Below are 10,791 nucleotides of genomic sequence, written 5' to 3' on the forward strand. Positions count from 1 at the left end.
GCTGCTGCTGCTGCTGCTGCTGCTGCTGCTGCTGCTGCTGCTGCTGCTGGTGAGGGGGGGATGTGGGGGTGCCGCGGCTGCTGCTCGGGACCGCCAGGGAGGCTGCTGCTGCTGCTGCTGCTGCTGCTTCTGCTGCTGAGGTGGGGGCTGGTGAACCGGCAGCACTGGCTAAAGAGCAGCAGCAGCAGCACTTGCTGCTGCTGCTGCTGCTGCTGTTGCTGCTGTTTCTGCTGCGGCTGCGCGCACTAGCCCGCCATTTCCTGTTAAGCGTTATCCGTCGCCTTGCTGCTACTATCTAGTTTGTTGCTGCTGCTGCGGCAGCAGCGAACTAAAGCAGCCCCAGCAGCAGCAGCAGCAGCTGCTGCTGCTGCTGCTGCTGCTGCTGCTGCTGCTGGCTTCAGAGCTGCAGCAACTCACCACTGTCTCGTCGGCGTCGAGCTGGAAGCAAAGGTCCACATTGTCAATGAGGAAGTCCGTGGGTTTGTAGTCGAGTCTTCTTTTTTCCTTGGGGGCTTTTGTGGGGCGCAGCAGCAGCTGCTGCTGCTGCTGCTGCTGCTGCTGCTGCGGCTTCTCTGCTGCTGCTGTCGTCGTGGCCGTGACCGAACCCGCCACCGACGTGCTCGGCGCTGCTGTCGCTGTCGTCATCTTCGCTGCCCTCAACGACACGGCAAAGGCTTGCTGCTGCTGCTGCTGCTGCTGCTGCTGCTGCTGCTGCTGCTGCTGCTGTGGCAGGAGGCCCGTAAGCTGCGTTGGCAGGCGAGCTGGCAAGAAGTGCCCGTTGCAACGGAGAGATTGGGCGAAAGACGGAGAGAGAAGACAGCTGCGGCTGCTGCTGCTGCGGCACCTGCTGCTGCTGCTGCTGCTGCTGCTGCTGCTAGTGTGTGCTGCTGCTGCTGCGTTGGCCACAGACCCCAAACCTGCCCCTGTGCGCACACGACAGCAGAAAGGTACAAATTAGAACTGAAGAAATTAATAATTGGGAAAATAAAAGCGAAATATAAAAAGCTGCTGCAGCAGCAGCAGACACCCCGCAGGTGGCAGCAGCAGCAGCAGCGGCCGCAGTGCAGCAGCAGCAGCGCAGCACAGCCTGCCTCTGCGACGCCGCCGCAGGGGCCCCCGGGGGCCCCTGGGGGGCCCCCAGGGGCCCCCAAGCCCAGCTTACCTATAAAACGGGAAGAGGGGCCCCTCTGAAGCAGCAAAGGAGAGGGTATAAACAAATTAGAAATAAAAGAAGAAGAAATGGAGTGAGATGGAGGAGCAGCAGACACAGCAGCAGGCCGCCGCGCGACTGCAGCAACGACAGCAGCGCAGCAGCTGAGGATGCCTCTCTTCATCTGGCAGTTTTTCTCGAAGTTTGGTTTGATTTTGCTTTTAAAAAACTAAAGTAAACAAAACTAAACCCTAAACCCTAAACCCTAAACCCTTGCTGCAGGCCTGCTGCAGCGCCAGCTGCTGCAGCCTCGCTGGGGGCCCCCCGACTGGGCCCCACACCCAGGGGCCCCCCTGCTCCGCTGCCTCTGCCTGTGGGGCCCCTCGGGGGCCCCTCCCTCCTCCGTTCTTTGACGTTGCTGTCTGGGGGGCCCCCTGAGGGGCTCTGGGGGGCCCCTGGAGCTGCAGGGGCCCCCAAGTCCTGCAGGGGGGCCCCTGGGCGGGGGGCCCCTAGACCCAGCATGGCCTGCTGCAGCAGCTGCGCTCGCCCTTAGGGGGGCCCCCACCCACCCACAGACTCCAGGGGCCCCCTACGCTTAATGGGGCCCCTGGGGGGTTCACTTTTGGGGTTTTGGGTGGCGCTTGCTGCTGCTGCAGTCCTCCCTTCAGATGTTTGCACATTGCAGCAGCAGCAGCAGCAGCAGCAGCAGCAGTTGCCTTCTTTCCCCTCCTTTCTGTCCCCAACTGCCCCCCTCTGCAGAGGGGGCCCCTCTCCCCCCCTGGGGGGCCCCTGGGGCCCCTTAAAGTGGTCTTGGGGGCCCCCAAGCGGGGGCCCCCCAACGCAGCAGCTCCTTTGGAAGAGCCCGCTGGGGGCCCCCCCCGCGAGGGCCCCTTCAGGGGCCCCGGCTGGGGGCCCCTCAGGAGAGGGGGCCCCCGGGGGCCCCCACAGGGGGCCCCCAGGAGGGATGCCAGGGGGGCCCCCAGGGGCCCCCCGGCCCGCTCTGCGCCCCTGGGACAATCTTGAGATATTTCCTTTAGAAGAAGGGGCCCCAGAGTTGGGGGCCCCTGCTGCTGCAGTGCAGGGGGCTGGGGGGCCCCTCCGGGGGGCCCCTGTACCCTTTGGGGGCCCCCCTAGGGCGCCCACAGCTCGGCTGCCTCGCGGAGAGTTCCGGTGAGTCACTTACAGCAAAAGGCTCCCTTGGGGGGCCCCCAAGGGGGGCCCCCCAGCATTCTGGGGGGCCCCCCTGGGGGCCCCCCCAAGGGGCCCCCGGGGGCCCCATTAAGGGGCCCCTGTGCGCCCTCTGAGGGGCCCCTGCGGGCCCTCAGGGGGCCCCTTGTAGGTACTTGAGGGGCCCCCTGTGAGTTCTATTAGGGCTTTTAGGGCCCCTGGGGGGCCCCCAGGGGGCCCCCAGGGGGCCCCCAGGGGCCCGAGGGGCCCCCAGGGGCCCCAAAGTGCCTTTTTGGGGTTTTGTTTGGGCGCAGGCCGAAGCAAAGTTTGGGTCAGAACTTTTTGGCAGACTCCAACATCTGTCGGCGAATAGTAAAGGCATTTAAAGCTGCTGTTGCTGCAGCAGACCTGCGCGAGCAGCAGCAGCAGCAGCAGCAGCAGCAGCAGCAGCAGCAGCAGCAGCAAGGAGGGCGCCGCAGCAGCAGAGTGGTCGAGGTGGGCCCCGGGACGGGGGCCCTCACCCGTTTGCTGTACCCTCTTTTCCCTGACATGCTTGGTGAGGGGCCCCTCCTGCTGCTGCTGGGGGCCCCCGGGGCCCTGGGGGGCCCCCCTCTTTGCTGCTGGGGGCCCCCAGGGCCCCCGGGGCCCCCGGGGGCCCCCACTATTTGCTGCTGGGGGCCCCCAGGGCCTCCGGGGGGCCCCATGTGTGTCTTTGGGGACTCTGGGGCCCCCGGGGGCCCCTCGCGCTGCTTCTGTTTGATTATTTCGGGCTGTGGGGGCCCCCCGCTGCTGCTGCTGCTGCTGCTGTTGCTGCTGCTGCTGCTGTTGCTGCTGCTGCTGCTGTTGCTGCTGATGCCAGGCCCGGGTGTGTGCTGGAGTTTCTTTCGTTTCTCTTTTATCTCGTTTTCTTTTTATTTTATTTTTTATTTTATTTACTTTTAATTTAATTTAATTTAATTTAATTTAATTTAATTAAATTTAATTTTGTTTTATTTTTCGCAGCTGTGGAAATAGACCCCAGGGCCATTTCCCTCCTCAGCCAAAGGCTTCCGGGCCTCCAGATGCTGCACGAGGATGTCTTGCAGGTACCCTTTTAGGGTTCAGGGTTTAGGGTTTAGGGTTTAGGGTTTAGGGTTTGGGGCTTGGGAGCAGTCCGAGGGTGTCACGAGACGCTGGAGTCTTTCGGCTCGGCTGCTAGAGCGCGCCTGAGGGTCTAGGGCAAAGGGTTTAGGGTTTAGGGTTTAGGTTTGGGGTTTAGGGCTGAGGGTTTAGGGTTTAGGGTTTAGGGTTTAGGGTTTGGACTCAGGTCAACTGGCCGTATCTCGCGCACCACATGAATCGTCTGCGCATTGTTGGCAATCTTCCCTTTTACCTCACGAGCCAAGTACTCCCCAAACCCTAAACCCTAAACCCTAAACCCTAAACCCTTTTTTGGTTCCTTCGGGGCGGTTCTAACGTGGCGACGCCCCCAAATAGACAGGATTAGGGTTTAGGATTTAGGGTTTAGGGTTTAGGGTTTAGGGTTTAGGGTTTAGGGTTTAGGGTTTACTTGAGATGGGGCCTTCTCTGCTGCAGCTGCTCTTTTGCCTGCTGGACTGCCGCCAATATATCGACTTAGCTGTAGTGACACTCCAAAAGGAGGTGGCCGAGGTAAACCCAAAATCTCCTCTGGGGGCCCCCAGGGGCCCCCAGGGGCTTTTGGGGGCCCCCAGGGGCCTTTAGGGTCCCCCAGGGGCTTTTGGGGGCCCCCAGGGGCCTTTAGGGGCCCCCAGGGGTTTTTAGGGGCCACAGGGGCCCCCATGGGCTTCCAGGGGCCCCTAAGTGCTTCCAGGGGCCCTTAAGGGCCCCCAGGTGCCCTTGGGGGCCCCCAGGGGCCCCCGGGGCCCCCTGGGGCCCCCCATGGGTGGCTCCAAGGGGCCTCTGCAGAGGCCCTCCCAGCACTAAACATTATTATTATTATTAATTATTAATTATTTATTTATTATTTATTATTTATTAATTATTAATTATTTATTATTATTTATTTATTATTTATTATTTATTATTTATTTTGTTTGCCCAGCGGCTGGTGGCCAAGCCCGGGGACTTCGCCTACTGCCGGCTGAGTGTGGCTTTTTGTCTTTTTGCAAAACCCTCGTTGCTGTTCTGCATTCCCTCGAAGGCCTTTTACCCCCAGCCCAAGGCAAACCCTAAACCCTAAACCCTAAACCCTAAACCCTAAACCCTAGGCCCTAGGCCGTGGGCCTGCAGTGGCAGCAGCTCGGCCGCAGCTCGAGGCCCTGCTGCACTCTAGCCCGCGCTGTTAGCATAAACCACTCAAGGGTTTGCTGCTTGCAAGGGTTTGCTGTTTAGGCTGCACGCTCTAGGGTTTAGGGTTTAGGGTTTAGGGTTTAGGGTTTAGGGTTTAGGGTTTGTGCGCAGGTGGAGTCTGCTGTGGTGCGCGTTGAGTTCCGCCACGAAAGCGACGAAGAAATTCTTGGGGGAGTTTGTGCAAGAGACCTCAAGAAGGTCCGTGAAGCAGCAGCAGCAGCAGCAGCAGCAGCAGCAGCAGCAGCAGCAGCAGCAGCAGCAGCTGCTGCTGCTGCTGCTGCTGCTGCTCCTGTGCTGCACCTTGCGTTGTTGCTGCTGCACTTGCTGCGCGCCGTCTTGCTGCTACTGCTGCTGAGGCAGCTAGCGCAACTGCTGCTGCTGCTGCTGCACGAAGCGGCCCCGCTCAGGCGGTTTGCTGCTGCCGCTCACGCGATGCTGCTGCTGCTGCTGCTGCTGCTGCTGCTGCTGCAGGTCCTGTTTGCTGCTTTTGGACAGCGACGAAAGATGCTGAGACAAAGCCTGAAGGTAAGCAGCTGCGCGGGCCTTTAGGGCCCCCCAGGGGCCCCTGCTGCTGCTGCGGGGCCCCTGCTGCTGCTGCGGGGCCCCTGCTGCTGCTGCGGGGCCCCTGCTGCTGCTGTGGGGCCCCTGCTGCTGCTGCGGGGCCCCAACTGTCGCTGTTTCAGGGGCTCATTAGGGTTTAGGGTTTGGGGTTTGGGGTTTAGGGTCAAGGGTTTGGCGGAATGTTTGGATGTTTAAAGTTTTAAAGTTTTTCTTTTTTTTTCTTTTCCTCCTTTTAGCCCATTCTTCCCCCAGGGGCCCCCGTACCCCCACAGTTCGCTAGCCTGAGGCCCCAGGCCCTGAGTCCCCCCCAATTCCTGCAGCTGACTGCTGCAATATTTGGGGCCCGGGGGGCCCCCGGGGCCCCCTGCAAGGCTCCCTTGGGGGCCCCCCGAGGGGGGCCCCTGGGGGGGCCCCCCGAGGGGGCCCCCCAGGGGCCCCCTCTGGAGCCCCCTGAGGGCCCCTCCCAAGGGCCCCTCCAGGGGCCCCCTCAGGAGCCCCCACAGGGGGCCTTCCAGGATCCCCCCCAGGGGCTCCCCAGGGGGGCCCCCCAAGGGGGCCCCCAGGGGCCCCCCCAGGGGGGCCCCCAGGGGGGCCCCCAGGTCAGCCAGCTGGGCACAGGGCCCATACCAAAGGTCCCCGTTGTGTGGCGGAAGAAGAAGCATGGAGACTATTAGGGAACTTAAGGCTTTAGCCCTGGGAGAGGCTGGGGTTAAGGGTTTAGGGTTTAGGGTTTAGGGTTTAAGGACTCGTTTGAAGCCTAGGGTTTAGGGTTTGAAGACTCGTTTGAAGCCCCGGGGTTTTTGGGATTTAGGAAACTCGTTTGCTAGGGTTTAGGGTTTGAAGACTCGTCTGGAGCCTAGGGCTTACGGTTAGGGTTTAGAGGCCTGCCCAGGGCCTAGGGTTTAGGGTTTAGAGGACCCTTCAAAGCCTAGGGTTTAGGGTTTCTAGAGAAGCTACTTAGTGGACAACGGGGAACGCCTGAGTCCCTACAACAGCACTTGGGGCCCCCCCAAACCAGGGGGCCCCAAAGGAACCGGCGGGGGCCCCCATGGGGGGCCCCAGTAGGGCCCCCAGGGGGGCCCCCGGGTCACCTGACCATTGGTCCATTGTTCTTTGAGTGGATTTCACCTCGTTTAAAGGACTTAAAATGAAATTAAGTAAAATAAACAAAATTAAAACTTTAAAAGCCTCAATTTTGGATTTTCTGGCAGCCCTGGGGCCCCTAGCAGCAGCCACTAACTGGCCCGGGGGGCCCCATCAGAAGGGTCCAGCCCCACGGGGGCCCCTCCGGGGGCCCCTAGGGGGCCCCTGGGGGGCCCCTTGGGGCCGCTAGGAGGCAAATTTTAGGTAATAAATATCTTTAATTTTAAATATTTCAACTTTTAAATGAAAACTGAGTAAAGCAGACGCCACAAGGCCCCCCCAGAGCTGCTGCTGCTGCCTGTGTTGCTGCTGCGGACTTCTTGAGGCCCAGGGGCCCCCGGGGGGCCCCCAGAAGCCATTTCTCAGGGGGCCCCCGGGGGCCCCCGAAGGGTCCTTTGCCCCATCACATGCTGCTGCTGCTGATCTGAGGGGGCCCCATGGTGAGGGGCCCCAGGACCCCTTTGGGGCCCCTTGCTGCACTTTGGGGGCCCCCGAATACCCATTTGCTGGGACCCTGGGGGCCCCCCTTGCTCGGGGCTTCTTCAGCAGCAGCTGAGATTCAGCTGCTGCAGCTGCGGCTGCTGCTGCCTCCACAGTGGGCCCCCCGCAGCAGCAAATGCAGACACAGCAGCAGCAGCAGCAGCCGCAGCAGCAGCAGCAGCAGCAGGGGCCAGCTGACTAACCCCTTTTCCCCACAGCCACAGGGGGGCCCCCCTCACTCGTTTTGTGGGGCCCACAGGGGGCCCCCCTGTGAGCGTTCATTTTGCGCAGTTCGCCGTATCTCCGAGCCGGACAGCAGCAGCAGCAGCAGCAGCAGCAGCAGCAGCAGCAGCAGAGGCAGCAGCAGCAGCAGCAGCAGCAGCAGCTCCGAGGAAGCCTCGTTGCCTCCACTTCTGCAGCAATTAATTCCTCCCCAAATGCGGCGCCGCGCCTTTGAGGGGCCCCCCAATGCCCGGCAGCTGATGGCTGGCCTGCTGGCGCGTGGGGGGCCCCCCAAAGCCCGCAGCAGCAGCAGCAGCAGCAGCAGCAGCAGCAGCAAGAGGCACCCAGTTGCTGCTGTGCTGCAGTACGCACAAGAACACATAAAGGCCTTCGACGAAATCCACTGCGCCACAGCCCTTCTGCTGCTGGGCCGTTTACGAAGGCAGCAAGAAACAGCAGCAGCAGCAGCAGCAGCAGCAGCAGCAGCAGCACCGTTTGCTGCTGGGCCTGGCTTCGTCGCTGCAGTGGCTGAGCAAACCGTGCGGCGGCGGGGGCAGCAGCAGCAACAGCAGCAGCAGCAGCAGCAGCAGCAGCAGCAGCAGCAGCAGCAGCAGCTTCTCCTGGCGCCCGCCATGCCCACCTTTTTGCGGCATCTTTACAGCAGCAGCGCCTTTTGCGCTCTCCGCAGCAAACTGCTGCAGCACTTCGAAGCAGCGGCTGCAGCCAGCAGCAGTAGCAACAGCAGCAGCAGCAGCAGCAGCAGCAAAAGCAGCAGCAGCAGCAGCAGCAGCAGCACCCCCCAGCTCGTATCCAACACGTTGTGGGCCCTAGGGGCCCTCGGCACATGCGACTTCCCCTTGGCCCTTGCTGCAGTTGCTGTGCTGCGGCCTCTCCTGCAGCAGCAACTGCAGCAGCAGCAGCAGCAGCAGCAGCAGCCGCTGCTGCTTCCTGTAGACATTTGCAACATTGCGTGGGGCCTGGCCACTGCAGCAGACCGTTCGAGCGCCGCCTTCGTCGTCTCACTGCCGCAGCAGCAGCAGCAGCAGCAGCAGCAGCAGCAGCAGCAGCAGCAGCAGCAGCTGGTGGCAGCAGCTCGGGAGCAGCTGCAGGAAACCCTGAAAGAGACTTTTGTGTCTTTGCTTCTTGCTGCGCTGCTGCTGCAGCAGCAAAAGGCTTTTGAAGTGAAGGGCCTTTCCACTCTGATATGGGCTGTAGCAAAAGCTGGGGTGTACAGACACCCCGCTGCAGCAGCAGCAAAGCAGCAAACCCTTGCTGCTCTCTTCCAAGTGCAAAAGAACAACGTGCGGGCCCTGCAGCAGCAGCAGCAGCAGCAGCAGCAGCAACAGCAACAGCAGCAGGTGCCGCAGCAAGAGCAGCATCAACTAGCTGTGCAGCAGCGGCAGCAGCTGGAGGCGCAGCAGCAGCAGCAGCAGCTTAAAGGGCCTGATGGGGAAGCAGTACTGGCACCAGAAGCAGCACCACCAGCTGCTGCTGCTGCTGCTGCTGCTGCTGCTGCTGAGGCATCCCCGAGGCCTCCTTTGCCGTGTCCCTTTGAAGCTTCCTCCGGCGAGCCAGTTACTGCTGCTGCTGCTGCTGCTGCTGCTGTGCAGCAGCAGCAGCAGCAACATGCCTCTGGGCCTCAACAGGGGCCCGCAGCAGCATCTGCGGAGGCAGCCGTTCCCTTACTGGGGCCCCCCAGGGGCCCCCCGAGGGGGCCCCCCGCTGCAGCAGCAGCAGCAGCAGCAGCAGCAGCAGCAGCTGTATTTGGGCCCTTTTGCGAAAAGGCCTTGGGGGCCCTCGGGGGCCCCGGGGCCCTCTGTGAACTCTCGCTGCAGCAAATAGGAAATGTGCTTTGGGCTTTTGCTGCTGCTGCTCACCTTTCTCCTCGCCTTTGTGAAGCAGCAGCAGCAGAGTTCCTTCGCAGGGCCCACCTTGCTGCTGGGGGCCCCCCAGAGGCCCCCCCAGGGGCTCCCATAGGGGCCCCCCCAGGGGCCCCCCCAGGGGCCCCCCCAGGGGCCCCCCCAGGGGCCCCCCCAGGGGCCCCCCCAGGGGCCCCCCCAGGGGCCCCCCCAGGGGTCCCCCTAGGGGCCCCACCAGGGGCCCCCCTAGGGGCCCCCATAGGGGCCCCCCCAGGGGCCCCCATAGGGGCCCCCCCAGGGGCCCCCATAGGGGCCCCCCCAGGGGCCCCCATAGGGGCCCCCATAGGGGCCCCCACTCGGGGGGCCCCCCGGGGGCCCCTGCCGAGCTGCCGCGATGTTGCTGCTGCAATGCTGGCAGCATCGCAGCACCAGACCTTCCCTGAGGCCCTTTTTGTGTCTCTTCCGGAGCTGCTGCTGTCCAAAATGCCCTCCCGCAGCAGCAGCAGCAGCAGCAGCAGCAGCAGCAGGTTTCTGGCGGAGGCCTCCCTGCGCGACTTGGCGGGCCTCTGCATCGGCATGCAGCGTGCTGCTGCTTCTGCTGCTGGGGGCCCCCTGCTGCAGCAGCAGCTGCGGGCTCAGGGGGGCCCCCAGGAGGCCGCGCTGCTGCAGCAAGAGGCAAGGAAGCAGCAAAAGGAGGCCCTAGCTCTCTTTGAGGGGGGCCCTCAGCCACACACTTTGCAGCAGCAGCAGAAGCAGCAGCAGCAGCAGCAGAAGCAGCCGCAGCAGCAGAAAGAAGCACAAACTCAGCAGCAGCAAAAGCAGCAGCAGCAGAAAGCAGCACAAACCCAGCAACAGCAGCGGCACAAACAACAGCAGCAGCACAAACAGCAGCAGCAACAGCAGCAACAGCAGCAACAGCAGCGGGAGCAGCAGCAGCAGCAGCAGCAGCAGCAAAGGTACATGCATGCAGCTCTCCTTGTTTGGCATTCAGTCTGCCGAGAGATAAGGCGGCGTCTGGAGAAGGGGGGCCCCCGTGCTTTGGTCTTTGGGGGCCCCTCCGGGTCTCCCAGGGGGAAGCAGCAGCAGCAGCAGCAGCAGCAGCAGCAGCAGCAGCAGCAGCAAACAGAAGCAGCAGCGTCGCTGCGAGATGTGTGGTCACTCAGCTGCTGCTTGGGCTGCGTGGGTCTCCTTTCTCCTTATCTTTTTAGGGGCCTCACAGCTGCTGCTCTTCAGCTTGCTGCTCGCAGCAGCAGCAGCAGCAGCAAGCAGCAGCAGCACGCCGAACAGCAGCCAAGCCCGCAGCAGCAGCAGCAGCAGCAGCAGCAGCACAGTGCTGCTGGGGACACTCTCTCCCCAAGGTGGGGGGGCCCCACAGGGGGCCTCCAGAAAGAAACCCCGAGGGCCCTCACTGAGACCTTTGACTATCTAGTGAGTGTAGATGCTCTGCTGCTGCTGCTGTTGTTGCTGCTGCTGCTGCTGCTGCTGCTGCTGCTGCTGCTGCTGCTGCTGCTGCTGCTGCTGCTGCTGCGTCTTGCTGCTACTGCTGCTGCTGCTGCTGCTCTGTCCCCGGTCTCAGGTGGTTTACAAACCCCCCTATTGGCTCATCAACACAGCCCAGACAGAGCCGGGGGCCCCAGAGGCCTGTGGGGCCCCTGGGGGCCCCCAGGCCTCATGGGGGCCCCCTGGGGGCCCCCCCGGTGCTGTTGAAGTCCCTGCATGGGCCTCAAGGGGGGCCCCCCTACGAAACACGCAGGGAGTACCCCCTGAGGGGCTGCTCGGGAGGGCCCCCGAGGCCCCAGGGGGGGGCCCCCAAGGGGCCCCAGGGGGGGGCCCCCAAGGGGCCCCAGGGGGGGGCCCCCATGGGGCCCCAGGGGGGGGCCCCCAAGGGGCCCCAGGGGG

The 10,791-nt window shown here is 63.0% G+C and overlaps 3 protein-coding genes across 3 annotated transcripts; 2 read left to right on the plus strand and 1 right to left on the minus strand.

The window, feature by feature from the left end:
* ENH_00005540 (hypothetical protein, conserved) lies at positions 1-1,672 on the minus strand (the record flags this gene model as incomplete). Its single annotated transcript, XM_013578480.1, has 4 exons — positions 1-168; positions 418-923; positions 1,163-1,187; positions 1,415-1,672. Coding segments are annotated over 4 exons (957 nt in total), but the record flags the coding sequence as incomplete, so codon positions are not given.
* A 76-nt stretch (positions 1,673-1,748) lies between these two features.
* On the plus strand, positions 1,749-5,862 carry ENH_00005550 (Signal peptide-containing protein, related; the record flags this gene model as incomplete). The annotated part of the gene is made up of 8 exons (XM_013578481.1): positions 1,749-2,320; positions 2,632-2,873; positions 3,320-3,402; positions 3,624-3,701; positions 3,872-3,967; positions 4,739-4,825; positions 5,099-5,152; positions 5,425-5,862. 8 exons carry the CDS (start codon positions 1,749-1,751, stop codon positions 5,860-5,862), a joined length of 1,650 nt encoding a protein of 549 aa, XP_013433935.1.
* Positions 5,863-6,768: 906 nt separating this feature from the next.
* ENH_00005560 (hypothetical protein) lies at positions 6,769-10,599 on the plus strand (the record flags this gene model as incomplete). Its single annotated transcript, XM_013578482.1, has 2 exons — positions 6,769-10,250; positions 10,506-10,599. 2 exons carry the CDS (start codon positions 6,769-6,771, stop codon positions 10,597-10,599), a joined length of 3,576 nt encoding a protein of 1,191 aa, XP_013433936.1.
* Between the last annotated feature and the right edge of the window lie 192 nt (positions 10,600-10,791).

The sequence above is a fragment of the Eimeria necatrix genome, genomic scaffold (genome assembly GCF_000499385.1).
Source record: "Eimeria necatrix Houghton genomic scaffold, Enh_scaff1160, whole genome shotgun sequence".
Classification (NCBI taxonomy): Eukaryota; Apicomplexa; class Conoidasida; order Eucoccidiorida; family Eimeriidae; genus Eimeria; species Eimeria necatrix.